Consider the following 27582-nt stretch of genomic DNA (forward strand, 5'->3'; position numbering starts at 1 on the left):
GTTTATTACTGCGTAAATTACAAGCCACACTTCCTTTAATTAGCAGCCGGCCATGCCGGGAGCTGCGGATAAAGCCCATTATTTATGATTACAATTTAAAGCGGGAGAGGAATGGGGAGGGGGGCAAGATTAGGCAGCTTTGATTTCAAGCATTATTTTAAGGTGGTGAGGATTCATTAGGTAAGTAAACACCAACATAGACCCCAGGATCTTGAGGCTAGACCAGGGCTCCAGTTATCTGGTTGGCTCCATTTACTCATTAAAGGCCAATCTATACGAGGACAGGCAAGGCATGGCATGGTCTACCGGCCTCGCAAGGGTCCCGTGCCTCTTGGAATGAACCAAAGAGGGTCTGGAGTGTCTGTACGAGTCAGTGGGCTCGCCTGGAAACCAGCAGCTCACATCTCAATCCTTGCTCTGCCACCCTTTTCACCAGCCCTATTTCCCTATGAAGTGCCATGCAGGGGCACATCTGTGTGCACTGTGTGACCAAGGTGCCCTGGAAGCTGGTGTGAAAGCTCAGCAAGTCAGGCTTTTATCTGGGTAACCCAGTCAATGGTTGCAATTCTATTAGGGTGGACTGGACCCTTCATTGATTACCTTAACATTGGGTAATAACAGCACTAATCGGAACCGGAAGGCAGCGGTATATATAGAAAGCTATTCATATTCATACCCTTCCGGACACATGGAGGGGTTCGCACCATAAATTGCCAATCGGGTGGAATCCAAGTGCGACGCGTGGGACCCAATACTGGAAGGGCCCGGAATGAATGAGTGGAACTTCATGCAAGTCCCAGTACAGACCTGGAGTGTGCAGGCTGGGCCGGACTGGCCCTGAAGTGTAACTTTAAGTACTGGAATAACAAGAGTGATGTAGAGCGGGATTAGAGTGCCTCGCGAGACCAGTATGCAGGCTCTCGGCGCAAGACCCGCAATAGTGCAGCAGATCACATCATCCTCCATTTGCTGAGCTTCCTAAGAGGTCTCATTGGGCATGTCCAGGATAACAGTCAGTATAGAGAAAAAAAAGATCCGGCTGCTGACTACGAGGTTCCCTAGCTGGAGGGCAGGCATCCGCACATACATTTGGGCCTTAAAGAAAGCAATTGGTATTCCAAGGCAGGGTTCGACATTGAGGGGAGCGGGGAGCTATTTAGCCCCCTGATTGTTGCCTAGAAGAGCCTGGTTAGCTTAAAAGCAACGGCTAGCAGGAGCTACTTTTGGCTCCCCAGGCCAACGGATGCCGAACAAACACAACTATGTGAATTTAACTCTGTGCATTTGGGCCAATCTATAAATAAACAATAGGAGGCATTTATATGACATGTAAAGCATAAGGGGTCATAAATAATGGATACAATTAGATGTCTGCATTTTATGTGGAAGTTAGATTTGCCGAACGCTATGTACTAGCTCCTCGTTCCCCAGCGGTGGCTCCTGGTGAGCGGTTACTGCTGGATACCCAAGAGCTCCTTGTACCTCCTGCTTATCCAACCCTAATGTCGAGCCGTGCCAAGGCATTGGTGCAGTTCTCCATAATGTGTTCAATTGTATAATGTGCATATGCAGTCCGCGTGCTGTGTACAAAGAAGGACCAGACAGGTCTGTCAGCGCAACACCTATTCTTCGGAGCCCTGACACGCTGCAACAGTGAGCCTTGGAAAGGAAGGTTCACGACGCTCATTTAACATGGGCAGTACCTTGCCGACGAGCCTCCGGCGACCCTTTCGGATACAGCGTGCAGCCGCTCCTGGCAGGCGGTTCAGCCGAGCATGGAATCCTGCAGAAGAACAGACAGCAGTTCAAGAAAGCACTGGCCCAAAGGATTCGACACAATATGCAAGCTGTCGACATAGCGACTCATGACAAGGGACACCTCTATTAGGAGGCAGTGCTGAGATACTGCGGGAAAAAAGAGAAAACAGACAAATGAGTTCCAGCAACATGCAAACAGAGGACCACAGTCACGTGACAGAGGCCTCCTCGTCTAGGAGGCACCGCTAAATTAGCTCTAGAGTATTGGCATCCTGAAAACCTCTAACGAATACTCCAGCCAGAGGCGTTGCCAGGAGGTGGGGGGCCTGAGGGGTCTATAGCCCCAGGTCTTTTGGCTGTAGCCCCTGATAGAAGCTCAGGGACTACAACCAAAAGGCGAGCTAGCCCCCAGTCCCGACATTAGCTCAGCCCCAGATCTTGTCTAGACCCAGCAACACCCCTGACTCCAGGTATGAACATCTGTTATCGAGTGGGGCGCCAAATGAGTTAAGTGGAACCAAAGGAACAGCCCCACGGTAATGGTAGCTCCAAAAACATGAGCTATGGTGTACCCCGCCAAGGGCTTCAGGAGTAATAGGGTCCGCTCCTAGGTGGCCCAGCACTAGGAAAGCAGCAAGTTTATTCATGGAGCAACGTTCGCTTAAGAGTTGCTATCCAATGTCATCCTAGGCTGTGTGTGAGTGTGTGTGAGAGTGCACTGAGCATTACCCGACAGGATAACTAGATACCTGGGTGCTCTGCAAGGAAGGATACGTTATGTGGGAAGATATCGGGGCAATGAAAAGGTATCAACATCGCCGATGTCTCCAAAGAGAGGCAGATCCGTGTAATCTGGCCGGAACGAAGGCTCGCAGAAAGAGAGCAAAAGAAACCTTCATGCACACAGCAACTACACTTGGACGGCTCCACAGCTTCTGCCGGGCAATGTAACTTTGGAGAAGCCCAAATTGGCTGGGTCACAAAAGCTCAATACTGAAGTATTGTTAGCATGTTTGAAGAACGGCGTGACAACACGTAGGTGTTGCGGAGATCGTTCCGCAGCAATCTGGCAAGGGATGTAAAAGCATCTAGCCTAAAGGCAAGGGAGAGCACCCTTTCTTGATTGCTAGCTCTGGCACCGCAGCCAGGCTGGCAGTAGAGTGGTGATCCTGATAGTTACTACTGGAGAACGCGCCACACGGGTATACTGCAAAAGATACAGCACTTTGTTATAACATTACACATGAATTGTTGGGTTAAACATAACTCATAGTAAGACATAGTGCATGCGTTAAAACAGTAAAGGGCCCCAAGAACACCCCCCTCCCCAATCCTAAGATAAAAGGTACCCCTGCCTGGTGATATGCACAATACCTTTAAAGCCAAGAGCTGGGGAGAAAAAGGGAACCCTACACAGTAACACAAATGCATGTATAGAGTCACAATCAGGACCCAAAAGACCAGCACAGAGACAGTCACAGTAATAGCACAACCTCATGAATACACACGCAGACCATATTCTACTCGCAGCACCTCGAGGTTGTAAAAGGTTTAACACTTTCCTAACAATGTCCAGAGGAGCATCAAAACATAGACGAGGACCACCAAACCAGACCTACATGGTCCCATTGCACTCCTTGAAAGAAATGGACACATGCATAATCAGCACTTTTACTAAGTAACTCATTACATTTCAGCAGATGGGAGGGCAATTCAACAATTAAATAAATACATTAAACAATCTGTGGTAGGAGTTAAAGGTTCAGTCTTTAATAGAAAACTTCAGGGACTGAAGGGGCCGGGGCTGGGGGCGGAGGCACAGAAAATGTCAGTGTTCATTGGAGAGGAGACCCCCAACTAAGAGAGCCAGCTCCAGGTTCGAGACCTAAAAAAAAGGTAGAAAAGTAGAATTCAGGCTAATGGAAGTCAACGGAGAAGAACGGTAGAGAAGGACCTGCGGAACATCATTAGTACAGGACCCAGAGGACCCCTAACTAGAAATTGGACTAATAACCCAGCAGCTCAGGACCCGCGGGTAAGTAACGACAGCGCCACTTTCCAAGATCCTGGCTCACGAGTAGCAAAATAACCTGCAGCGTATAAAACTAGCGAGTTACAGGATCCGGTACATAGGGACTTGCCCCCCGGATAAACAATGACCCAAAAGAAGAAGAAGCCTTTCCAGGAGGGTGACCCACGGGTCAGGCGCACAAGCAATGATGAAGGCAACACCAAGAAGTCGTAGGGACCTGAACCAGCCAGTCAGGACATCCTGGATGTTATACTGGAGCAGCGAGTGAGCAGACGACGGTCCCATGACGAGGGCAATAGTGGCAGCGATCCAGGGCAGCCCAGATGCGCAGAGGCAGGAATGCGCTGTCCCGCCCCCCCCCCCCCCCTCTAGACGATGGAGGCACCCTAACCTTGAGGCGGCGACGATGGTAAAATGGCCCAGAAAGGATTCCTGTACGGGACATCCGATCCGGCTGTGAGGACAGCAAGGAACAGCCCAGGAAAGATGTCCAGCAGCCAAAAGAAGAAACAAAAGCTAAGGAGAAAGGACAATGAGCCCAGCCACCATGGCCAAGCCTGGTTCAATAGACTCAGCAGCCCATCGCCACGGCGCATCCTCCAGCAATTCAGGTAAACATCTGATTGAAACCGTCACTCATGGGCTGGCCTAAGCCTGCCTTCCCATCATACACCAGACAGGCAGAGCCAGCTAACCCCGACTGACCCTTAAAACACACTTAGGGTTACCCATGTGTTCTCTGTATTGGGCTGTCTGGGGCCGGATACCAGCACAAACTAGACCACCACCAAACTGGGTGCAGGGCTGGGCCCACAATGAGGCCCGATTTTAACTTTGCATTCTGGGACTTGCAGTCCTGGGTTTTATATCCCCACTCCCTTGCTACGCTGCTTTTCTAATCATGCTCTTCCTCCTATGATTGTAAAGCGCTCTGTTGCTTCCCGGAGCTAGGTCTGCGCTCAATAAATAACCTGATCGTCACCATCAAAATCTTTACCAGGGGACAGAGCTAGACTTCCTCTTTCTCTTGGACCTGGGCAACCATCCGGGCTTAGGGGAAACCCTTTAGAAAGATGAGGGAGTGAGGTGTACCCTCAACCCCTGGGATGAGACTGGTGCCTCTATAAACACTTCTCTCTTCCAATTCATTCCAAAGTAAAACCTTTCCTTGGGCAATGTCTTGGTCACTGACATGTCCAATTAAACTCCTGTCAGCTATCTGAAGGGGGATATCTACAATAGGGAAAGTTCTCAAGAGGCCACTAGATAACCTAGGGGTATTTCAGAGGTCTCTTTACCAGACCCTGCGGCCCAAAGAATGGAATGTCGACAGCAGTCATGCTGGCAGCAGGGTCCTTATTTCCAGTGGCTGACTTGGCATCCACCGTAATGGAATGCAGGCACTGCTAGTTATTCTGAGGAATAACAACTTCTGTTTTTGGACTTTAAGGGAGCCTGTCATGACAGAGTCTGAGGGCATGCATAAGGCGCGGATGCCCCCTGCCTTCTTTGGATAGGATGGGCAGACTTTCCACAGTCCCAGTAAAAGTAGGATCTTCGACTCCAAGAGCCGGGAAGAAAGCATACCTCTGGGTGGGGGGGGGGGGGTGTAATGGCGTGCCTCGTTTGGTGCGGCACTGATCTTCCTGGCAACCATGCTGTGGGACAATCATGGCAGAGCTCAGTCTCCAACAGACCCCCCAGCCCCGGTGCAGCCTGAGAGGGCGTGATGATTTTATCATTTGCTCCCGCAGAAAGGCGTCATGTTTTTGCTCAAGGGTTTGCAGAATCCACACCCATCATGCTATGTGGCATATTAAAAATAATATTGATGTGGGCAAAGATGGGGTTTCAAAATAAGTATAGGGGTTCAGGGACAAAAGACAGAGCAGAGGATGGACTGTGAGCTAATTTAGCTCATCAATATCTTGAGCAACTCCTTCATGGCGTTTGACTTCCAAACAATAATTAAGATCTCAGAAGTGGTCCATTCCAGGGGGGACTAGGCTCTCAGGAGTATTACTGTGGGAGGGAGTGGAAGGCTACATTAGAGAGTGCCCAGGGAATAGTAACATTGGCACAGTACTACCCAGCTAGGTTCCGTTCAGCAGGAGTGGCGGGAGAGGATGCAAGCAGATTGGTGCTAGCCTTGGCAGCCGTACGAGCATCACTAGATGGGGACAGGAAGGAGATGCCAGGGAATATCTGTTACTTACCTGCAACAGTAGTTCTCCAGCACTGGCATCTTTCATAGAGTCATATGCGTAGATAAGTGTCAGGATGCGGTGAACACACAATCAATATGACACAATCACATAATGGCAAACTAATCGGCACACTTTCAACGTACAGCCTAGCCACCTCCTTTGGTCATCTTTCCAGTAACAACGAGGGGGTGAGGCCAGTGCTTTATAAACGTGCTGGTATCTGCTGTGGCAATTAGATAGTTTGTACCTGCTTCAATTATAGTGTACAATTCTGTCACAACAGGAAGTGGCAGGTACGGTTCCTCTACAAACTTTTGCTTTCAGGTTTACAGAAGATGACAGAGGTAAACGACGCTCTAAGAAAATGGTCAAGGGCCGGCAAAGTGCAGTGGCAGCCGGCCGCAGAAGGGTGGTCAACGGCGGCTATGAGCAGCACCTCCTTTTAACATTACTAAACGAAATGGAAGATAGTGCGTTTTTGCTGACCTCATATGGCGTGTGGCTATCCTTTATGCGTTTCCATAAGAGAGGGGCAGTTCCTTACTGGGACCTGCAACCTCCTCTGCCCCCACAGTGCCCTACTCAAGGGCAAGCACGCTAGTCCGGTATACCCACGTGCAGTCTGCAGTTTGCGCAGATTTCTTACTTACATGGGATTATAGTAAAATGCGCTTATTGGCAAGATTCCACGGTACTCCGATTTGGCAGTAGTGAAATGACTAATAACGTTTCATATTTGCCAACATTATCCATTCCAGTCTGGCGAGTGTAGTCCAGGCCGGATTTTAACTTTGCATTCTGGGATTTGTAGTCCTTGAGGGCCCCATTATAAACCCAGGACTGCAAATCCCAGAATGCAAAGTTAAAATCGAGACTGGACTACCGTCTCCAGAATGGAATGCATATAGTTGGCGTGTATGATGTTTAGGAGGAAGCAGTCCGAAGAAAGTGTGTGATTCTTGCTTTTAGCCCCCTCCTTTTGGTTCGACCCGACATCGGCTATCACAATGCCTTAATGATCTCAAGTGTCTTCCAAAGATTCAGAAGAAAAATGTGCCCGTGTCATTTACTGTTCCTTCCCAATGTGCTGGATTCTTCCTTTTTACAGAGGAGTTTCTTAGAGGCCTGCAGCCTGCCAACACAGGCTCCCATACCGATCGTGGAGCTAGTAGTGTGTATAGAGGTTGGGTCCACGTCACAATCCTGTCCTCCTGCCACCAGGGGGTGCTCCAGAGCGCCCTGCCCGCGGCCTTTCGTTCTCCTCAGACATGCAAGCGTCCTGCCACTGATGGACAACCTCCTGGGCGAGTTCCACAATTCCATGATCTGGTTCTGATCTTACAGAGGCAGGGCGATTCACTGTGATCACTGCAGAACGTGCCTCTGAGACAGGGGCCACACAGCACTAACAAGACCGGCTGCAGTTCTCGCCTCAGCGCCCCAGGCCCGGACACAGCACATGACTCCTGTCCCTTGCCAGCATACTTCCCTGATGAACGCCAGAACCAAACTCCAATCCACAAGCTGTCCCCTGAAACCATGCAATGGCCATAGCCAGGGTAAGCGGTCACACTTTCCCATGTCTGTGGGTCTCCTGCATAGGACAGCAATGGCCTTCCTGTTCTTGCAGCTGCAGTTCTCCCTCCCAGTTTCTGGCGACTGTTTAGGAGCGTTGGAAGCCTCTGTGCGCCTGCCTCTGCGCTCCTTTCCCGCTCCACGCGTATTCAGCGGCTCTCTGTTCTTTGACGCCATTTCAAGGGGACTTCTTTTTCCTGCCTGAAGCCTTTGCTTGCCGACTCTTTGTTCTGGTGCGTCTTGCATGTTATCCTGGCTTCCTTTGTGCCACTTTCTTGTTACTAGTTATTTTACTTAGGCGCATATAACACCCTTGTTCCAGAGTCCATATGGCTGCTACGCATACTCGAGTCCACACAGCTATGCTCGTGTGATTGCTTGTGCTTGCTTTAGTCCTGTTTCTAGTTTCTTTCATACAGTGGATTCTAGTTCTAGGGTTGGCTTTGCTTCTTGCTTTAGTCCTGTTTCTAGTTTCTTTCATACAGTGGATTCTAGTTCTAGGGTTGGCTTTGCTTCTTGCTTTAGTCCTGTTTCTAGTTTCTTTCATACAGTGGATTCTAGTTGTAGGGTTGGCTTCGCTTCTTGCTTTAGTCCTGTTTCTGGTTTGTTTCATACAGTGGATTCTACTTTTAGGGTTGGCTTTGCTTCTTGCTTTAGTCCTTTTTCTAGTTTGTTTCATACAGTGGATTCTAGTTGTAGGGTTGGCTTCGCTTCTTGCTTTAATTCTGTTTCTGGTTTGTTTCAAACAGTCGATTCTACTTTTAGGGTTGGCTTTGCTTCTTGCTTTAGTCCTCTTTCTAGTTTCTTTCAATCAGTGGATTCTAGTTTTAGGGCTGGCTTTGCTTCTTGCTTTAGTCCTGTTTCTAGTTTATTTCATACAGTGGATTCTAGTTTTAGGGTTGGCTTTGCTTCTCGCTTTAGTCCTGTTTCTAGTTTCTTTCATACAGTGGATTCTAGTTTTAGGGTTGGCTTTGCTTCTCGCTTTAGTCCTCTTTCTAGTTTGTTTCATACAGTGGATTATAGTTTTAGGGTTGGATTTGCTTTTTTCTTTTGTCTAGTTTCTTTCATACAGTGGATTCTAGCGCTAGGGTTGGCTTTGCTTCTGGCTTTAGTCCTGTTTCTAGTTTGTTTCATAGAGTGGAAACTAGTTTTAGGGTTACCTTTGCTTCTTGCTTCAGTCCTGTTTCTACTTTCTTTCATATAGGGGATTCTAGTTTTAGGGTTGGCTTTGCTTCTTGTTGTAGCTCTCTTTCAAGTTTCTTTCATATAGGGGATTCTAGTTTTAGGGTTGGCGTTGCTTCTTGCTTTCGTCTAGTTTCTAGTTTTTTTCATACAGTGGATTCTAGCGTTAGGGTTGGCTTTGCTTCTTGCTTTAGTCCTGTTTCTAGTTTGTTTCATACAGTGGAAACTAGTTTTAGGGTTAGCTTTGCTTCTTGCTTTAGTCCTGTTTCTACTTTCTTTCATATAGGGGATTCTAGTTTTAGGGTTGGCTTTGCTTCTTGTTTTAGCTCTCTTTCTAGTTTGTTTCATACAGTGGATTCTAGTTTTAGGGTTGGCTTTGCTTCTTGCTTTAATCCTGTTTCTAGTTTCTTTCATACAGTGGATTCTAGTTTTAGGGTTGGCTTTGCTTCTTGCTTTAGTCCTGTTTCTAGTTTCTTTCATATAGGGGATTCTAGTTTTAGGGTTGGCTTTGCTTCTTGCTTTAGTCCTGTTTCTAGTTTGTTTCATACAGTGGAAATTAGTTTTAGGGTTAGCTTTGCTTCTTGCTTTAGTCCTGTTTCTACTTTCTTTCATATAGGGGATTCTAGTTTTAGGGTTGGCTTTGCTTCTTGTTTTAGCTCTCTTTCTAGTTTGTTTCATACAGTGGATTCTAGTTTTAGGGTTGGCTTTGCTTCTTGTTTTAGCTCTCTTTCTAGTTTGTTTCATACAGTGGATTCTAGTTTTAGGGTTGGCTTTGCTTCTTGCTTTAGTCCTGTTTCTAGTTTGTTTCATACAGTGGATTCTAGTTTTAGGGTTCGCTTTGCTTCTTGCTTTAGTCCCGTTTCTAGTTTCTTTCATACAGTGGATTCTAGTTTTAGGGTTGGCTTTGCTTCTTGCTTTAGTCCTGTTTCTAGTTTCTTTCATACAGTGGATTCTAGTTTTAGGGTTGGCTTTGCTTCTTGCTTTCGTCTAGTTTCTAGTTTCTTTCATACAGTGGATTCTAGTTTTAGGGTTGGCTTTGCTTCTTGCTTTAGTCCTGTTTCTAGTTTGTTTCATACAGTGGATTCTAGTTTAGGGTTGGCTTTGCTTCTTGCTTTAGTCCCGTTTCTAGTTTCTTTCATACAGTGGATTCTAGTTTTAGGGTTGGCGTTGCTTCTTGCTTTAGTCCTGTTTCTAGTTTCTTTCATACAGTGGATTCTAGTTTTAGGGTTGGCTTTGCTTCTTGCTTTAGTCCTGTTTCTAGTTTCTTTCATACAGTGGATTCTAGTTTTAGGGTTGGCTTTGCTTCTTACTTTTGTCTAGTTTCTAGTTTCTTTCATACAGTGGATTCTAGCATTAGGGTTGGCTTTGCTTCTTGCTTTAGTCCTGTTTCTAGTTTCTTTCATACAGTGGAAACTAGTTTTAGGGTTAGCTTTGTTTCTTGCTTTAGTCCTGTTTCTACTTTCTTTCATATAGGGGATTCTAGTTTTAGGGTTAGCTTTGCTTCTTGCTTTAGTCCTGTTTCTACTTTCTTTCATATAGGGGATTTTAGTTTTAGGGTTGGTTTTGCTTCTTGTCTGAGCCAATGTGTTTCTTCTAATTGCCTTGGTACTCTTGTTTCCTGTTCCACAAGCACCTGGTTGAACTTCTCTTATTCCAGTCCTAGGATATAAACTCAAGTCTGGATACAAGTCCCATCCATAGAGGCCACATCTGTGTTTTCCCTGCATAGTCATTCTGACATTTCCTGGCTTCCAGTAGTAGTAGAAGAGGGGATAGATGACCAGAATGCAAATATCTAAGAGGGCACATACGACTGTACAAAGAGCACACTCTCGCTGGAATATAGGTCTCGCGCACGCTTTCAGTGCACCAGCCACCTTTCAGAAAAGGTGCCAGAGTCAAGGGTGCCCATGAGACTCAGGGGCCCAATGAGTAGGGACATATGGGGGTCTTGCATACCGGGAAGACTTTTCTTCCCTTTCCCCATGGATCTGTTAAGTCGCTCCATTATGTTTCATGGGCATCTGCCAATGCTCTCATCCCCTGCTTTGAATCTTGGCTGCTGTTCCTGTTTTCAGTCTTTATGCCACTAAGCCATAATAGGATCACTGCTGCAGGTGTGCCTCTTCTTTGAACGGCATGTCCTAGCCCCCGCCAGCCAGATACTTCAGCCCAATTCCTATCCCTGCCCAGTCCACAGGTATTGTACAGTCACATAACGCCATCCTGTTCGCCACCTCACTGCTCTGCCAGTGTTGAATGTAACCTGGTACACAAAAAGAAATGCTGCTGACATTCCCACGCTTACACTCTGCATGGGAGGGGGTGGATCTCATCAGGTATGTCCCATGGGCCCTGAGAGTCAATTCCTCGCACAGTGTCAAGTCCAGGGAAAATAAAGGAAGGATCCCAGGTCCTGAGCTGGAATAGCCCCCAGGCTTCTTCAATGGCTTTCATAGTGAATGGATTGGTAGAGTTCAAGGATAGATCCTGCCGTCCTTTTCACTTTCCAACTCGGGCATGTCTAGTGAAAGAGTGATTTGAGATACCTTAGTTCAAAGGGCCTCAGGAGGCAGCGGCACCTTTGAATGGTGAAAGGACTGGTATGCAACCTGAGAGCGGAGATACAGCGCCTCACTGTAGGCATCGCTACCCGAGAACAACTTCCAGCAACACCACATTCTAAAAGGCCATCCTGCCTCGCCTGGCACCCAGCTCACCCAGAGTGGGACCCTAGCCTGCCGGGTCTAGAGGCCCAAGACACACCTCACTGATGATGCCTAATGTGGCCGAAACATGTATGGGGTTGTTTGTGGTCCTGTGCAGAAAGGATGTGGCCCAGCAGTGGTTTGTGGCCCCGTGCAGAAGGGATGTGGCCTAGCAGTTCGGGCTGGGCTGCCACCTTTTGGGCCTGGGGTTGTTTGTGGTCTTGTGCAGAAGGCATGTGACTTAGCAGTTCGGGCTGGAAGGGATGTGACCCAGCAGTTCGGCTGGACTACCCCTTTTGGGTCTGGGGTTGTTTGTGGTCTTGTAAAGAAAGGATGTGGCCCAGCAGTGGTTTGTGGCCCCGTGCAGAAGGGATGTGGCCTAGCAGTTCGGGCTGGGCTGCCACCTTTTGGGCCTGGGGTTGTTTGTGGTCTTGTGCAGAAGGGATGTGACTTAGCAGTTCGGGCTGGAAGGGATGTGACTTAGCAGTTCGGGCTGGAAGGGATGTCACTTAGCAGTTCGCACTGGAAGGGATGTGACCCAGCCGTTCGGCTGGACTACCCCTTTTGGGTCTGGGGTTGTTTGTGGTCTTGTGCAGAAGGGATGTGACCTAGCAATTCGGGCTGGACTGCTTCTTTTGGGTCTGGGGTTGTTTGTGGTCCCGTGTAGAAGGGATGTGACCTAGCAGTTCGGGCTGGACTGCCTCTTTTGGGTATGGGGTTGTTTGTGGTCCTGTGCAGAAGGGATGTGACTTAGCAGTTCAGGCTGGAAGGGATGTGACCCAGCAGTTCAGGCTGGAAGGGATGTGACCCAGCAGTTCAGGCTGGAAGGGATGTGACCCAGCAGTTCGGCTGGACTACCCCTTTTGGGTCTGGGTTTGTTTGTGGTCCCGTATAGAAGGGATGTGACCTAGCAGTTCGGGCTGGGCTGCCACCTTTTGGGCCTGGGGTTGTTTGTGGTTTTGTGCAGAAGGGATGTGACCTAGCAGTTCGGGCTGGACTGCCTCTTTTGGGTATGGGGTTGTTTGTGGTCCTGTGCAGAAGGGATGTGACTTAGCAGTTCAGGCTAGAAGGGATGTGACCCAGCAGTTCAGGCTGGAAGGGATGTGACCCGTTTGTGGTCCCGTGTAGAAGGGATGTGACCTAGCAGTTGGGGCTGGACTGCCTCTTTTGGGTATGGGGTTGTTTGTGGTCTCGTGCAGAAGGGCTATGACCTAGCAGTTGGGGCTGGACTGCCTCTTTTGGGTCTGGGGTTGTTTATGGTCCCATGCAGAAGGGATGTGACCTAGCAGTTTGGTCTGGATAGCCCCTTTTGGGTTTGGGGTTGTTTGTGGTCTCGTGAACAAGGGATGTGACCTTGCAGTTCAGGCTGGACCGTCCCTTGTGGGTCTGGAGTTGTTTGTGGCCCGTGCAGAAGGGATGTGAGTGACCTAGCAGTTCGGGCTGGAAGGGATATGGCCTAGCAGTTTGGGCTGGACCGCCCCTTTTGAATCTGGGGTTGTTTGTGGCCTGTGCAGAAGGGATGTGACTGAGCAGTTAGGGCTGGGCTGTGCGCCTTTTGGGTCTGGGGTTGTTTGCGGCACGTGCAGAAGGGATGTGACCTAGCAGTTCGGGCTGGACCGCCCCTTGTCGGGCGGGACCAAGCCTGATGTTTGCATATAGTCCTTCCCCTTTCTGTAATGGCTTGGCAGTCTAATAACTATGGTCTGGAGTGTTGCCCACAGCAATGCCAGCGGTTAAGATGAATTGGAAATCTTGCAGCCATCACCTCTTGTTTTTATCTAGTTTCTTGTTTTCAGTGTCCTGGGGGGGAAGGCGGAGGAGATTATACCTTCTTTAGCTGCACCCCTTCTAGAAATGATGCTGTGAGGCCTTATTTTGAATCTGTTGCACACTGACCTTGCAAAGGGATGAAGATTGGAAAGGGCAGGCAAGCCACATTACAGGTAATATCTGCAGCAGAAACTGTGGAAAAAGTAAGTATTTGCAAATAGTGGTTCAAAGGGTTGCACTTGGATTAAATGCCTTGAAGTGAAAGCCAAGGCAGTGGGAGGAGAAATCCCGGGGAGAAGTCCAAGATGGAGAGATGGGTTGGGGGGACCCTCAGAGAGAGTGCTTTCAGGCACCATAGCGCTTGACCTCACAGTGTCCAGTGTGAGAGCCTTGGAGTAGCGTTTTAGGGGGGTGCAAAGGGATTGGTCAATGAAGGATTTGTTGCTGAACACTGATCTGCAGTGCTGTTTCTAGTGCTTGCGGCGACAGCTACAGAAGGATGGCGACACGGCTATACAGGTGTGTGCAGCTACAGCATTTACACTGGGTTTATTTCAGGGAGCGGCCAAACGGATGTAAGGCAGTAGAGAAAAAAGGCAGTGGTGTGTTTATTTCTAAAGAAGCAAATGCAGCAGCTACAAAAGCCAAAGAACAACGAGGCCAGCCCTTGCACCTGTATTCAGAAAGAGGGGAGCTATGACCACCCTCCAAATATCTGAGGGGTGCAAGTACAGCTGTGCAAAGGCCATACACTAGAACAAGGGGTCACCCCAGGTGGCTTGCTGGGAAGACCCAGTATAGACTAGGTGCACAAGTGCCTTATGAAGAACAGAGGGGCACAGGACCAAGACAGTGCTGGAGACTAAATAGGTTCTAGATGGGCTTGGTGTTAGAAATGCGACACGGATCTACAGGCTGCAGGGCAGAGCCTTCCATGACAAGTGCCGCGCAGAGAATGGTGATGCAGTGGTCGGTGCCGCGCAGAGCCCGGTGGGGTCAGAAGCGGTGGGAGGAGTCCGAAGGGAAGTGACGTGATTCGGTGCCTGTTATGAAGGGGGGTTATTATAATCATAACACGCCCTCACGGGGCAGCCCTTTGCTCCGTGTTCTTTCAGGTGCAAAGGATGTTTCTGCGGGTTGGAGTTTTGGCCACTCTTCATCAGCGGCTTTGAGGTTAAGGACCACGTGTTATCACCGATTTGAGAGGAATGTTTTAGACGCTTTGCTTTTCAGCTTCCTGTGGTTCTTGGGGTTTAGTTTTTTGTTCTCCAGCTTGGGAGTAAAAACAAGCATTCATTCATTACCCTGGAGTCCCGGGGGGGAAACCCCGTGCAAGTGTGCAGCGAGGAGTGGGTTAGAGGGGGTGGCATGATAAACCCAGGGGGCATACCCTGCACATAGGTACACTCTTCTCACCAAACAGTCCTATCTATGGAAATATTCAGGTGCATGGCGTTAGTTTCATCAGTCTAGAACAGGGGTCTGCCATCTATGGTTCTCCAGAGGGTCCCCATTAGATTTCACCAGCACAGTCGATGCTGAGGGATCATGGGAGTCGCAGTCCAAAAGATAGGGCCAGCCAAAGGCTGTAGGCCCGGATCTGTAACTTAAACCAGGAACATGATCTTCAATAAACTGTATGCAACGCATCATACATGACCAATCTGGCCTCCTGCTCAGTTCTTTCAAACTTGTGCATATTAGTGAAGATGGCCCTTTTGATTAGATTGTTCCAGTCTCTAGCAGATTAGCGGGCATTTCACATCAGCGGGCATTTCATATTAGCGGGCATTTCACAACAGCGGGCATTTCACATCAGCGGGCATTTCACATCAGCGGGCATTTCACATCAGCGGGCATTTCATGTTAGTGGACATTTCATAATAGCGGGCATTTCACATTATTACACATTTCACATTAGCGGGCATTTCACATTGGCGGGCATTTCACAATGGCGGGCATTTCACATTAGCGGGCATTTCACAATAGCGGGCATTTCACAATAGCGGGCATTTCACAATAGCGGGCATTTCACAATAGCGGACATTTCACAATAGCAGACATTTCACATCAGCGGGCATTTCACATCAGCGGGCATTTCACATCAGCGGGCATTTCACATCAGCGGGCATTTCACATCAGCGGACATTTCACATCAGCGGGCATTTCATATTAGCGAGCATTTCATATTAGCGGACATTTCATATTAGCGGGCATCTCACATCAGCGGGCGTTTCATAATAGCGGGCGTTTCATAATAGCGGGCGTTTCACATCAGCGGGCGTTTCATAATAGCGGGCGTTTCACAATAGCGGGCATTTCACATCAGCGGGCATTTCACATCAGCGGGCATTTCATATTAGCGGGTATTTCATATTAGCGGGCATTTCATATTAGCGAGCATTTCATATTAGTGGACATTTCATATTAGCGGGCATCTCACATCAGCGGGCGTTTCATAATAGCGGGCGTTTCATAATAGCGGGCGTTTCATAATAGCGGGCGTTTCACATCAGCGGGCGTTTCATAATAGCGGGCGTTTCACAATAGCGGGCGTTTCACAATAGCGGGCGTTTCACATTAGCGGGCATTTCACATTAGCGGACATTTCATATTAGCGGACATTTCATATTAGCGGACATTTCTCTCGTCAGACACAGACGCCATCCTGCTGCTGGAAACCGAAACACTAATCTAAAAAGGACAATATTTGTTTTAAATGACTTCCTCTGGACCTTTCCACCAGCTCTATTGGGCCAAATGCACGCCCTAGCGCCATTTCAATTGCGGTGACTTAAACAGCTTCCCAATGTATTATCTCCAAGCAGCACCTTATACAAAAACCAACAAATGGCCAACCGTATTCAGAGCCTGGCGACATCGTGGCTTCACCGCTTCCTATCCATTTCCCTCCTTTCACTACTACCCAAAATCTATCCCCAGAAACTCAATTTGACCCCCCAATTGTACAGAGCTTGATCTGCAGTCAACAGCACCTTTACAAACAATCTGCAGCCACAGTTTTGAACCCCCACAAACCGAAGTCCACCCTTCACCCGCCCACGGTCAACGCACGGTGCAGCATTACAGCGCCTATTAATGCAGGAAACATCGAGCACTACATGGAAAGTTACGCAAAACTACCAGCATCCATCTGTCAATGCAGGTGCCATGCAGTGACTGAGGGATTCTGCTTAGCAGCCATGCAGTGACTGAGGGATTCTGTGGAGCGGTCGTGCAGTGACTGAGGGATTCTGTGGAGCGGTCGTGCAGTGACGGGCGGATTCTGTGGAGTTGTCGTGCAGTGACAGGGATTCTGTGGAGCGGTCGTGCAGTGACGGGCGGATTCTGTGGAGTTGTCGTGCAGTGACAGGGATTCTGTGGAGCGGTCGTGCAGTGACTGAGGGGTTCTGTGGAGCGGTCATGCAGTGACTGAGGGATTCTGCGGAGCAGTCGTGCAGTGACTGCGGGATTCTGCGGAGCAGTCGTGCAGTGACTGCGGGATTCTGCTTAGCAGTCATGCAGTGACTGAGGGATTCTGCTTAGCAGTCATGCAGTGACTGAGATATTCTGCTTAGCAGTCATGCAGTGACTCAGGGATTCTGTGGAGCAGTTGTGCAGTGAATGAGGGATTCTGCGTAGCAGTCATGCAGTGACTGAGGGATTCTGCGTAGCAGTCATGCAGTGACTGAGGGATTCTGCGTAGCGGTCGTGCAGTGACAGGGGTTCTGCGGAGCGGTCGTGCAGTGACAGGGATTCTGTGGAGCGGTCGTGCAGTGACTGAGGGATTCTGTGGAGCGGTCGTGCAGTGGCTGAGGGATTCTGTGGAGCGGTCGTGCAGTGGCTGAGGGATTCTGTGGAGCGGTCGTGCAGTGACTAAGGGATTCTGCGTAGCAGTCATGGCGTGACTGAGGGATTCTGCGTAGCAGTCATGCAGTGACTAAGGGATTCTGTGGAGCGGTGGATTTCACAGAGGTATTATCCACTGAAAAGAAGATCCAGTAGGGGTGCCATGCAGTAACTTACGGGGGACTGGATGAGCGGTACAGGGGGTGTTATGTTGGGATTTGCGACTCCACGAGCTGCCACTCAGTTGCTGGGACATAGTATAGTCATGCTGTGATGGTTGGATACAACAAAGCTTGCCTGGAAGTGATAAGGACATTTTATAAACGCAAAAACAAAGCAAGTGCAGTGATGAGGAGCTACCATAGAGGGGTGCTGTAGTGACAAGGGGACAGTGGAGGGGTCATGCAGTGACCAAAAGATTGTGCGGAGAAGGGTCCGGGACACTAGCGCAAGTGAATCGAGCATCAGAGGAGAACTTCCTCGTCGCAGTGATGGCAACAAGCCCACTGACCACCAGAGAAGAGCCTGGGACCCTAGCGCAAGTGAATCGAGCATCAGAGGAGAACTTCCTCGTCGCAGTGATGGCAACAAGCCCACTGACCACTAGAGAAGAGCCTGGGACCCTAGCGCAAGTGAATCGAGCATCAGAGGAGAACTTCCTCGTCGCAGTGATGGCAACAAGCCCACTGGCCACCAGAGAAGAGCCTGGGACCCTAGCGCAAGTGAATCGAGCATCAGAGGAGAACTTCCTCGTCGCAGTGATGGCAACAAGCCCACTGGCCACCAGAGAAGAGCCTGGGACCCTAGCACAAGTGAATCGAGCATCAGAGGAGAACTTCCTCATCGCAGTGATGGCAACAAGCCCACTGGCCACCAGAGAAGAGCCTGGGACCCTAGCACAAGTGAATCGAGCATCAGAGGAGAACTTCCTCATCGCAGTGATGGCAACAAGCCCACTGGCCACCAGAGAAGAGCCTGGGACCCTAGCACAAGTGAATCGGGCATCAGAGGAGAACTTCCTCATCGCAGTGATGGCAACAAGCCCACTGGCCACCAGAGAAGGGTCTGGGACCCCGACATAAGTATACTAAGCATCAGAGGAAAGCATCCTCGTTGCAGTGGCAAGAAAAAGTCAGCTGATGACCAAGAAGGATTTGGGACTTTGCTAATTCGATGAGAAAGGGGTGAAAGAAATATCAAGTTGAGAGATACAGAAAAGAACTCTCAAACACCAAGAGAAGGGAGTCATTCTCCTGGTGAAGAAACAGAATGTCCTTTTGATACACTCAAGAGCCGCCAGAGGAAGGGAGTCATTCACCCTGGCTCTGGTGTGAACTAAGTTGGAGTGCATGAACCAATACAAGAAGAAGGGAGTCATTCTCCTGGTTCTGAAAGCTGATTGGTGCCAAGGCTTATTGGAACCACAAGCCAGAGGAAGGGAGTCAATACCCTGGCATCCTTTTGCCAAAGAACATTTCTGGGAATACCAGAAGGGGGTCATTTTCCTGGAGAAGGAACTTTCTGTTGGCGTATTCTTTAGTTGTAGAGTAAGGGATTGAAGTAGGTTGTGACACAGGACGGTGGTCTCTGATTTCCACAGACATTCTGACAGATCCTTTAGTATCAGTTTGAGGCGGGAAACCCCTATTAGAAGATGGGGAAGTGAGGGTTGTATCTTTTTGATAAATCAAAGTCTTTACCAACCAAAATGCCACCCTTGTGTCGGCACCCTAACAACACATGGATTCTTGGTTCCATACCGGATATTGGGAACTGTACAGATTGATACTACATCCCCGAGTTGGGTCTTACCTCTCTGCGCCGGCCGCGTGGGCAGTAGAAACGTAGGGTCGGGAAACTTTTCCAGGCCAGAGTCCATCCTCTCCACGTCCGGGCGGTGCTCAGCGCCCCACTTGGGCAGCAGGTTGGGGACGGTGAATCCGGGCACACACTCCGCCTCATAGAACCAATCGCTTTGCTCATCGTCCCCTGGAAGGGAAAGCAGTAGTGTCACGCGCCAGCCAGACCCTCCATACACATGTGTTCACAATGCAAACATCAGGATCTAGTTTACGGATTGCAGTAGAGACTTCCTTTTGGAGTGGGTAAACCACTAACCATCAACTGGGGCCTTGTTTTACAAGCCCCATTTCAAATTAAGGTTAAACTACTGTCCTCATTTCTCTTACATTGCGTTCATTATGGGGGTGGAGCATGCGCCCCCCACAATGCATCAGCAGTAACACACTACATGGCTGTGGAGCAGCAGGGAGAAGAGTTGTAGGGAGGGTTTATAGGCCTGTAATACATAAGAGAGAGTTGCAGGCCTGGAATGATCGGGAGAGATATTAAGAGGACTAGATAAAGAGAGAGATTAGAGGCCTGGAAAACGAGAGCGGTTACAGACTTGCAGAGCAGCAAGGAGATATTGCAGGCCTAGGGAGTGGGAGCAGAGGATAGGGGTCTGGAGAGCAGCAGAAAGATCTGGTGATGGATCAAAGTAGTAAGGAATGGAAGCAGGGTTAAGAGGCCTGAGGCAAGGATGCAGGGTTAGAGGCCTGAGGCAAGGATGCAGGGTTAGAGGCTTAGGGCAAGAATGCAGGGTTAGAGGTCTGGGGCAAGAATGCGGGGCAAGAATGCGGGGCTAGAGGCCTAGGGCACAGAAGCAGGGTTAGAGGCCTGGGGCAAGAATGCGGGGCTAGAGTCCTAGGGCACGGAAGCAGGGTTAAGAGGCCTGAGGCAAGAATGCAGGGTTAGAGGCTTAGGGCAAGAATGCGGGGCTAGAGGTCTGGGGCAAGAATGCGGGGCTAGAGGCCTAGGGCACAGAAGCAGGGTTAGGGGCCTGGGGCAAGAATGCGGGGCTAGAGGCCTAGGGCACAGAAGCAGGGTTAGAGGCCTAGGGCAAGAATGCGGGGCTAGAGGCCTGGAGCACAGAAGCAGGGATAGATGCCTGGGGCAAGAATGCATGGTCGGAGGCTAGGGGCACGAAAGCAGGGTTCGATGCCTGGGGCAGGAATACAGGGCTAGAGGCCTGGGGCAGGAATACAGGGCTAGAGGCCTGGGGCAGGAATACAGGGCTAGAGGCCTGGGGCACGAATGCGGGGTTAGAGGCCTGGGGCACGAATGCGGGGTTAGAGGCCTGGGGCACGAATGCGGGGTTAGAGGCCTGGGGCACGAATGCGGGGTTAGAGGCCTGGGGCACGGAAGCGGGGCTAGAGGCCTGGGGCACGGAAGCAGGGCTAGAGGCCTGGGGCACGGAAGCAGGGCTAGAGGCCTGGGGCACGGAAGCAGGGCTAGAGGCCTGGGGCACGGAAGCAGGGCTAGAGGCCTGGGGCACGGAAGCAGGGCTAGAGGCCTGGGGCACGGTAGCAGGATAAGAGGCCTGGGGCACGGAAGCAGGATAAGAGGCCTGGGGCACGGAAGCAGGATAAGAGGCCTGGGGCACGGAAGCAGGATAAGAGGCCTGGGGCACGGAAGCAGGATAAGAGGCCTGGGGCACGGAAGCAGGGCTAGAGGCCTGGGGCACGGAAGCAGGGCTAGAGGCCTGGGGCACGGAAGCAGGGCTAGAGGCCTAGGGCACAGAAGCAGGGCTAGAGGCCTGGGGCAAGAATACAGGGCTAGAGGCCTGGGGCAGGAATACAGGGCTAGAGGCCTGGGGCAGGAATACAGGGCTAGAGGCCTGGGGCAGGAATACAGGGCTAGAGGCCTGGGGCAGGAATACAGGGCTAGAGGCCTGGGGCACGGAAGCAGGGTTAGAGGCCTGGGGCACGGAAGCAGGGCTAGAGGCCTGGGGCACGGAAGCAAGGCTAGAGGCCTGGGGCACGGAAGCAGGGCTAGATGCCTGGGGCACGGAAGCAGGGCTAGAGGCCTGGGGCAGGAATACAGGGCTAGAGGCCTGGGGCAGGAATACAGGGCTAGAGGCCTGGGGCAGGAATACAGGGCTAGAGGCCTGGGGCACGGAAGCAGGGTTAGAGGCCTGGGGCACGGAAGCAGGGTTAGAGGCCTGGGGCACGGAAGCAGGGTTAGAGGCCTGGGGCACGGAAGCAGGGCTAGAGGCCTGGGGCAGGAATACAGGGCTAGAGGCCTGGGGCAGGAATACAGGGCTAGAGGCCTGGGGCAGGAATACAGGGCTAGAGGCCTGGGGCACGGAAGCAGGGTTAGAGGCCTGGGGCACGGAAGCAGGGTTAGAGGCCTGGGGCACGGAAGCAGGGTTAGAGGCCTGGGGCACGGAAGCAGGGTTAGAGGCCTGGGGCACGGAAGCAGGGTTAGAGGCCTGGGGCACGGAAGATGGGTAAGAGGCCTGGGGCACGGAAGATGGGTAAGAGGCCTGGGGTACGGAAGCAGGGTCAGAGGCACTGGAAGAGTAAAGAGGGGGTGTCATCAAGTAGTGACAGAAAGTGGTAAGAGAAGGCTACAGGGCCAAGTAACTACAGGTTGACTTTAAAGGGCAAGGCAAGTGGGATAACACATCTAGAGGTTTGAAGACGGACGAGGGGGTGGGGGGGGGGGGGTTACGAGTCAGGAAAGTGGAAAGAAAGGGGTTATACAGGCTGGGGTAGGCGATGGGATGGGGAAGATGGTGGTCCTGCATTTTACTAGCAAGCGGCGTCCTAGTAATGCCTGGCTACATGCCTGGCTACCAGGAAAGCTGCCAATCAGCGCGGCGGAACACTGCCAGGATGACAGGAAGCGGGGCTGAATCCTTTGACCTTTCGCCCTGAAGGGTTAAACGATGCACCGCAGCCACGAGGGCCAGCTCCAGGGCCCCGCGGGAGCGATCCGCGGGACCTGTCAGTCACCCAGGCCCGTCGGGCCACGGACCCCTCACCGTCAAGCCATAATGACAAGTGGCAAATGAGCGGCGCCGCCACGAGCAGCGGCACTAATGCGATTATCAGCGCCGAGGCCAGCGGAGTAAACACAACCTGACAACCTGCGACACCCCCCCAGCCTCCCACCTCCAGGGGCAGCAAGAACCAGAGGACGGGCGGGCTCCCTGCCCTGAGATACAGGGGACCGGCGGGTGCCTCCCCCCTTCCTGCAGGGGGGCTGAAAGGCTAGGGTGGGTCCCAGGCAACCAGCAGGCGCCTAGCCCTTCCCCTCTCTGCAGGCTAAACGGGGAACCAGTGGGAGGACTCGACATCCCCCTCCACACCCCCAGAGGGCTTGAGAACCAGAGGGGTGGCTCAGAAGACACTCGACTCCCTGCCCTGCGATGCAGGGGACCGGCAGGTGCCGCAGCCTCCCCCCTTCCTGCACGGGGGGCTGAACAGCTAGGGGTGGGTCCCAGGCAACCAGCAGGTACAGAGTCCCCTCATATCCCCAGAGGGACTGAGAACCAGAGGGGTGGCTCAGAAGACACTCGACTCCCTGCCCTGAGATGCCGCAGCCTCCCCCTTCCTGCAGGTGGGCTGAACAGCTAAGGGTGGGTCCCAGACAACCAGCAGGTACCGAGCCCTTCACCTCTCTGCAGGCTACACAGGAAACCAGTGGGAGGACAAGACATCCCCCTCCACACCCCCAGAGGGATGGAGAACCAGAAGGTGAGCTAGGAAGTCCCCCCCACTCCCGGCCCAGGGCTGCAGGAACCAGTAGGTGAAGGCCTCCCTGCAGGCTTAAAGGGAGCCAGAACCCCCTCCACTCCCAGAGAACCCCATGATGCTGTTGGAAGCCCCTCTACTCTCCATCCAGGGATGCAGGGAACCAGTAAGTGAAGTATTGAGGCCCTCCCTTGCAGGCTTAAAGGGCGCCAGAACCCCCTACACTCCCAGAGAACCCCAGGATGCGCCAGGAAGCCCCTCTACTACCCGCCCAGCGATTCAAGGAAACGGGAACTGAACGATCAAGTCTCCCCCTCCCTGCTGGAGAACAAGAAAGCATCACTCCTTCCCCAGGGGCGCAGAGAGTCAGCAGGTGAAAGACTAAACACCTTACCCCAGGGGTACTAGGAATTAGCAGGCGATTTAGAAAGCACCCCCATGGTCCCTGAGAACCGGGCAGTGAGCTAGGAAGCCAAGCCCCCCTCCCCAACCCCACCCCCACCCCCACCCTGCAAAGACATACAGGGAGCCATCAGGTGAAATACTGAGCCATTTTCCTCCATGCAGGCACAAGGAGAGCCAGCGGGAATGCTAGCAAGCACCCCGCCCCCAGTCCTAACAGCCAGCAGGTGAACAACTGAAAGCCCCCCACCCCAGAAGAGACCTTCCATAGCAAGCACCTCCCAAGGCACCGATGAGGAACAAGGGGGAGAATATAGAGAGCGAGAAGCTGAGCTTTGGCCGACTTCCCCGGCTGGGCCATGAAGAAGGCGCAGAGGAGTCAGAAAGGTCATCCTTTCCCCCAGACCTGAAGATCCAAGCTCATGTCTACCCAGCAGGGCCTCGGCTGGGTTCTGCCATGTCCCTGCTGCTGATTACACACCCTTTGGACTGTGGTTCCTGGAAACAGGGTGGTCAATTGATCATGTGTGCCCTGATAAGCCCAGGTCCCCAGGCTGTGAATAGTACTGGGCTGCTGGTAGCATTAGTAGGTTTAGGGGATAAACCGAGGCTGGGCCAGGATCAGATGCCTACAGGCCACCCCTCTACCCAACCGCAACCCAGAAGCTGGTCTATGCAGTGAAGGAGCGGTCTTGCCTGATGCAGAGCCCCTCTGACTAGCCCTGCAGAGTGTTCATCAGGGCCTGACTTCCTTGCTGGGGGTCACACACAGCGCAAGGCAGCAGATCCTGTAGGAGAACGACTGCAAAGTGTCAATGGTGATGCCGGGCTCCGGCTGTGTTTGAAAGAGTGCACCCTGAGAGTGGGGCCTGAGACTCCCGATCGCAGTCCCAATTCCCCACACATACTGGGAGCTCTGGGGGTTGGGAAACAGTCCTGAGAGGAAGCTCGGATTGGCGGGATGGATCTTAACGACCATGGAAGGCTTTTCTAGAATGACTTCCAGGGTGAAACAACAGCCTGTTGGCCATCTCCTCCTGGGAAGGAAAAGATTAAGAATTGAAAAGGTGCCACGTACAGACAGAGCAACTGGCACCACATGGGAAGATGCCATCGCCAAACCTGGTTACTTTGCACTGCCATTTCAATAGCTTTGAAACCTGGGGCCTCAAGTTTAGACATTAGGTGGTTTACTGAGGTCAAAGGCCAACACCTTGAACTGCTACTTAACCTCTGTGGTCAGAGAGCATATACAAGATGGATGCTGGACAGAGATGGGACATTCTGCGTTCGTGAGCTGGGTGGCAATAAAACAAGTCACACACTTGGTGTACGGAAATGATTTCGCCAGTGGCACCAGCCTAAAAGAATAATTTTAAAAATGCAGTCTCTGCTCGCAGGACCCTCGGAGCGCGCAGTTCCCCCTTGCCTAACCTACATTTTGGGCGTTTCCCGTGGGCCTGTGGTGTAGAGAAGAAAGGGCAAGACGGACAGTGAACTCCCGTTTGACCCATCACTTAAGGGTTCCATATGATATTTTGGAATATTGAAGGGCGCACTTTGTTCCTTCAATAAACGCCAATTTCACTTTTAGCTGAGGTTTCACCTCTCCCCCAACCCCCTCAAAGCCACCTGGAAACTGACCCGCTGCCCGCCCTCACCCTTTAGATCGGGGTGTTTCACCGCTTTGTTCCCCTGCCCTTAACAGTACTACCTAAAGCCCCTCCCCTCACAGGCAGAAACAGAATGCCCACTGAATCCCTGGCTTCTGTGGGATAGTCCTTCAAGCCTGGGTCCCCTCGCCCCCATGGTAGGAGGGGATCATATCACAGGGGCCACACAGTAACATTCGGTCTGCTTCCTTAGTTCAATGGGACTGGAGGAGGTAACCTACACCGTTGGGGAATGTTCGTTATGTGCACTTCTGCTCACTAGTTATCTGTTGTGTCTTGTCTTGCACACTAGCTGGTAAGGCCCACATCTGACAGGAAGTCTGGGACCCGAGTTGTTTGGAAGGCGCGACTGCTGGGGATGGGTGCACTGGAAGTAGACTGTGCCCACCCGATGCAGTTCAGGTAAGTCCTACAGTTACTTCAGAGTGGCTTGTTGTTTCTGTATTATTATTCCCTGTCCTTTCCGCTGGTAGAAAACGCTGGCATCAGGATGTGCAGGCTGCCAGTGCTCCTGGATGCTGCCGATTCTGCCTCTCTGTGTAGGGTCTCCACAAGGACAGGGCAGCAAGACTTCCAGAAAGCGGGGGAGTCTTGAGGGAATGACGCTTGGCTGTGCCTGCTTAATCAAAAGGGATCACTCATTTCTTGGGTCCATTTGGTTGATTGAACTCCAGTGCCACAGACAGTTGTGATGAATGCAACTGAGTCATCGTGGATCCCCCCGGCGATAACCTCTTCACATGTGGCCAGGGGATGGCAGCCGCTACCTGATCCTAACCCTGGGGGAGGCTATAGGAGGGAGGATCTCATGGGAGGAGATAGCCTCGGGGGGGGGGGGTTCTGGAGTCATGGCTTCATTGGATGCGACATGGTATCATCCATTTGCCCATGAAGAAAACCCCTACTGCCATGTATCTATACCGCCCTTTAGGCCAAACTTCCATCCCTGGTCTAAAAATTAAAAGCTCCAAGAATACCTTTTCCAGTTCTAATTCCCCTCCAAATACACTGGCTTATCATATGGAACCTTTGAAAGTGATTTCCCGAGAAATCTGTATCAGTTAACATCAATGGACTCCATTTCCCTCAAATACACAAGTACTGGGATGACGAGGAAGAAGGGAACGGTGCGGAGCAGAAGAAGCCTCAAGCTCAATGATTGTGCTAGTTGTTTTCAGAATGCACCTGTGCGCAGCGGGATATTGAAAGATGAAAAACAAACTCTAGGAGGCTGCTATTTGGGAGAAGTCGTCACACCTCTCTGCGAGGCATGTGGACGCTGGAAGCACAGACCGGTGTGGCAGAGCCAAGGGGCTTGCCAGCAAGGAGGCAGACGATCGATGTGTGAGCAGGACGTGCCGCAGACTCACCACGAACCGAGGGAAGATTCCTGGGCGCTTGGCAACCTGAGAAGGCAATGTTTCACCTACCGGGACCCGAAGGAAGACAGGCGTGCAGAAGTGAAGCCACGAGAGGAACCAGAACGATGTGGAAGCAGTCCAGAGTGGAACGCGGGCAGCAGAGCTCTGCCGCGTAAGCATATAGAGGACCGAAGATGCCACACAGAGCCAGTGAGTCAGTTCAAGCAAAGTGGAGACCCCGGGGCATTTCGGCAACTACGCCAAACATATTTTGTCAACTTTAAAGCCACAGAGACTAAGAAGATTGTTTGCAAACCAAGAAGCCATATTGCAAATGCAAACCCCAGCCGTATATGAGTGTATGGAATGCAGATATGGGGGAAAGACAGAGCAAATGTTGAAACAACCAGATATACAAAACCAAGGAAGATATATGCAATTATGAAAGTAAAAGAGGAACGGTTATTTATGAATATAAGAAGTTCTGGCAGGCGAGTGCACCAGGCAGCTACAAGTATATGAGTAAGTCCTGGCAGGGGAGTACAAAGGCAAAATAATTCCTGGTAGAGTATACAAGGCAGTTGCAAATCTACAGGAAGAAGGAACAAGGCTAAGAAGCTTTGTAACTAACAGGATTGATGTGGGCCAAGAAAACACACAAAGAACGGTTAGACCAAGAATTGTTGTCTTAGTGTTTCAAAAATCCAGGGGAAGGGAATCACCCTTTGGAACCAAGGTTTTTTCACCTTGGAGAACATTTATGTTGGAGCTGTTCTATTTTTCCTTTATTAACTCTTTTGCAGTCACCAGGTTAAAGACATTTCCCTTTTCACCTTATAATTTGGTTTGTAGTGTGAGGGTCAGGATAGAATGTTTGGACAGAAGGACAGTTTTTGATTTTGAGAGCCTGACACAGACAGAACCCTAGTTTTTGTTTTCAGGTAGGGAAATTCCACTTAGAGCAGGGTCAGAGAGGCATTTGCCAAACCCTTCTTATGTTAATAGAAGTCTTTGGGCATCATCACGAGTTGGGCGATGTCCCGGCGGTATTACCACCGGGATACCGCCCGGGCTAATAGCGTTATCCCCACTCGGTCCGGCGCCATTAGCGCCGGATCAAGGGTTGGGCGGTAATGGTTATTCCCCATTGGACCCAATGGGGTCTTTTCGGCGCAATTAGCGTGTGCGAATAGCGCCACGCTAATTGCGTCCGAAAATGGGTGGGGGTAAATGCTGGCAGACCCGTGATTGGGCGGATCCTTAAATGGGGTGGCAATAGCGTTACCGCTGCATTTAAGGGCTACCACCCAACTCGTAATGAGGCCCTTTAACCAAAAACATGGCAACTTTGTGTCTGACTTTCATCTCAGACTCCTCACATTTCTCCATCAGATTGGGTCTTGAAAAAGTGCAGTTTGGCAGTGCTTCCTTGCAATATTTTCTTAAGTACTTTATTGGCATTTTCATCAGTGTATTACACCCCCCATCACCCTCCCCATACACCAAGGACAGCTAATTTCCTCCT

At 51.1% G+C, this 27582-nt stretch overlaps 1 protein-coding gene across 3 annotated transcripts in view; it reads right to left on the reverse strand.

Moving 5' to 3' along the window:
* GPATCH2L (G-patch domain containing 2 like) overlaps positions 1-27582 on the reverse strand; it is a 281236-nt gene that overhangs the window by 121639 nt on the left and 132015 nt on the right. For all 3 annotated transcript variants that reach the window (XM_069638026.1, XM_069638027.1, XM_069638028.1), the window contains exons 4-5: positions 18894-19070; positions 1704-1783 (exon numbers count right to left, since the gene is read on the reverse strand). In XM_069638026.1, the coding sequence (XP_069494127.1) occupies positions 1704-1783; positions 18894-19070 (257 nt within the window). The remainder of the gene's footprint in view (positions 1-1703; positions 1784-18893; positions 19071-27582) is intronic.

Source organism: Ambystoma mexicanum, chromosome 14 (genome assembly GCF_040938575.1).
Source record: "Ambystoma mexicanum isolate Mex_15411 chromosome 14, UKY_AmexF1_1, whole genome shotgun sequence".
Classification (NCBI taxonomy): domain Eukaryota; kingdom Metazoa; phylum Chordata; class Amphibia; order Caudata; family Ambystomatidae; genus Ambystoma; species Ambystoma mexicanum.